Source organism: Natrix helvetica, assembly GCF_964273705.1.
Source record: "Natrix helvetica genome assembly, chromosome: 5".
Lineage (NCBI taxonomy): Eukaryota > Metazoa > Chordata > Lepidosauria > Squamata > Natricidae > Natrix > Natrix helvetica.
In genome coordinates, this window is record NC_138551.1 from 92850226 (window position 1) to 92853328 (window position 3103).

Genomic DNA, 3103 nt, shown 5'->3' on the forward strand with positions numbered 1-3103 from the left:
TCAGTTCTACCCGATTTTTTTCTGCCACGGTTCTTAAGCAAATCACTTCAGTCATTAAGTGAATCACGTAGTCATTAAGGAGATTTCCCCACTCAGTTTGCTTGTTGGAAGGTTGCAAATTGTCAATCACATCACCTGTGATGTGGCAACCATTATGAATGCTTGCCCGTTGCCACACACCAGAGGTTTGATCCTGGAGAATGCTTCAGTGGTCAAAAGTGCAAGGACCGGTTGCAAATCACTTTTTTAAAGGCCATTATCACTTCAAAATAGCAATATCCATAGCACTTAGACTTATATACCGCTTCATAGTGCTTTTACAGCCCTCTCTAAGCGGTTTACAGAATCAGCCTATTGCCCCCAACAATCTGGGTCCTCATTTAACCCACCTCAGAAGGATGGAAGGCTGAGTCAACCTTGAGCCTGGTGAGATTTGAACTGCCAAACTGCAGCTAACAGCCAACTGAAGTAGTCTGCAGTACTGCACTCTAACCACTGCGCCACCTCAGCTCTCTAATGGTAACTTAAACCAATGCTTGTAAATCAGGGACTACCTGTAGTCTACAAGACAGGAGACATTAGGAGTTTTCAGATGTGGAATAGATACCCTAAAACTGGGGTGTCAAACTCAAAGCCTAGGGGCCGGATCTGGGCCTGGGGGGTACTTAGATCTGGCCTGCATGGAAACAGCAAAGGACTGGCCTGCGATGCTTCTGCCAGTGAAGATCGAGCTCCCAAGCTCCATTTTTACTGGCAGACAGTTGCAGGAGGCCGTGGCAGCTGAAAATTGAGCTTGGGAGCCCGTTTTCACTGGGAGAGTGCTTGGGCTACCACAGGCGTCTCCGACATGAATGATATCAAGTTGGCCACGCCCCCCCGAGGTCAAACACAACTGTGATGCAGCCCTCAATGAAATCGAGTTTGACGCCCCTGCCCTAAAACATCTGGAAAATTTCAATCTTATTTTGTCCCTCTAGGCTTCCAGAAATGCAAAGCAAATTTGCAGCCTTTCTAGGAACTCAAAAGCGAAGCTGGCTCTCCTCCAAGTCACCTTTCATTCCACCACCACCACCACCCAGTATCTCTGGAGACAAAACCTCTCAGTGGATGATGGAGAATTGAGATTTTAAGTCACATCTCGAAAGCAATAACCTTGATGGTTCACTCTTGGAGGGCCTCCGGAGCCCGGGAGAGGCCGTTTCTGCCCTCCTGGAGGCTTGAGGAAAGCCTCTGGAACCTGGGGAGGGCAAAAAATGGGCCTCCCGGAAGTCCGGAAACAGGCCCATTTCTGGCCTCCAGAGGGTCTCCAGAAGCCAGGGGAGGCCATTTTCTTCATCTCGGAGGCTCGAGGAAAACCTCTGGAGCCTGGGGAGGGTGAAAAACGGGCCCCTCGGAAGTCCGAAATGAGTCCGTTTCTGGCCTCCCAGAGGTTTGAGGGAAACCTCCGGAGCCACCACCATGAGGCAGGAGGCTGAGTAGGTCACGCCCATCATGGCCACGTCTACCCAGCAACCGGGCAGAGAAACGGTTGCTAAAAAAAATTGAATCCCACCCCTGGCTGCAGACACTTCCATGCGCTCTGAAGAATGGAAGCAGAAACACTGTACAGCCCTAGCAGAAATTAAAGACAGGGAAACAAAAGCTTCCAAGTTCCATTCTTTATACAATTGAGTTCTTCCGGCGGTAGGTTGGCGAGCAACTGACGATTTCCCAGAAACTCTCTGTGACGATTCTCTTCTTCTTCTTTTTTCCCAGGTGGTTAGCAGAGTGGCAGCACAACAGGGTTTTGACCTGGACCTTGGATACCGGTTACTAGCTGTTTGCGCAGCCAACAGGGACAAGTTCACACCGAAATCAGCTGGTAGGAACAACCGGTGTTCTTTTCCAGATGTAGTTGGTTTTTTTTGGGGGGGGGGGGGTTGCCAGTGACAACCTTGACAAGCATAACAATGTGCTTTTGTGAGTCTCTGGGAAAACGGAGAGGTTTTGCTTGCTTTCTCTTAACAGCGTTTCTCTTAAAAATACACTGGGATGAGAAAAAGATATTTGGATCGCCATCTCTGTTTTTTAAACGGTCTCAAGAAATATGGTATGATAGCTTTATTGATTAGCCTATAGGCCCGTGATGGCAAACCTTTTTGGCACCAAGTGCTGAAAAGGGAGCACTTTGCACGTGCGTTCACTCATCTGGGCTGCGACCGGGAAGAGGAGCTGCCCAGGGGGCATGCGCGTGCCAAAAAATGAACTTCCGGTTTCTGGAGCACGCATGTACGCTGGCCAGCATGTCTTCCGGTTACTGGCGCACATGCACACATGCCAATCAGCTGGGCGGTGCGCATCCTCATACCGGAAAACAGAAGACCAACTCTTCCGGTTTCTGGCACTGCTGCATGCACAAAGGCCAGCTGATCGTCACATGCACATGCGTGCCCAAAACCCGGAAGAGGAAAGGGTGACGCACATGCCAGGTGACATGGCTCCATATGCCACTTTGGGCACACATGCCATAGGTTCGCCATCATGGCTATTTCAAACACATATCGTAATAAAATTAATTAAAAACAATTTAAAATAAGAGTAAGGTAAAATACATGGTTATAGGATAAGATACAATATAATTTAATACATAAATATATAAAATAGAATAGAGGCAGGTACCTTGGTCCATATGCCAAACGAATGACCTATTGGGATACTATTATCAAAACAACTTTATGTGTAGCCAGAACCTCAAAATAACATTTAACAGAGCACAGGACTTAAACCAAATGGTTTAGTTGAGATCTGCATACCTGGGACTGATTGGAGTAGATGCTGTAAGGGTGACACCAAAATATAATTTTATGTCATTTTATTCTATTTTATATATTTCTGTATTAAATTATATTGTATTAAATTAAATTATATGGTTATTATCCTATAACTATTGTATTTTACCTTACTATTATTTTAAATTGTTTGTATAAGATTTTATTGGCGATATGTGTTTGAACCTTGTGCTTTGATATGGCTATAGCAGTAATGGCGAACCTACGGCACGTGTGCCAAAGGTGGCATGCGGAGCCATTTGTCAGGGCACGCGAGGCGCTGCACTGTCAGCTGG

At 46.6% G+C, this 3103-nt stretch overlaps 1 protein-coding gene across 1 annotated transcript in view; it reads left to right on the forward strand.

Moving 5' to 3' along the window:
- Positions 1 to 2111, forward strand: part of LOC309392679 (zinc finger MIZ domain-containing protein 1-like) — a gene marked incomplete at its 3' end in the record, with an annotated part of 326574 nt that extends 324463 nt beyond the window's left edge. The window contains exons 7-8 of the mRNA XM_081954107.1: positions 1756 to 1861; positions 2008 to 2111. Of these exons, the coding sequence (XP_081810233.1) occupies positions 1756 to 1861; positions 2008 to 2111 (210 nt within the window). The remainder of the gene's footprint in view (positions 1 to 1755; positions 1862 to 2007) is intronic.
- Positions 2112 to 3103: the final 992 nt, after the last annotated feature.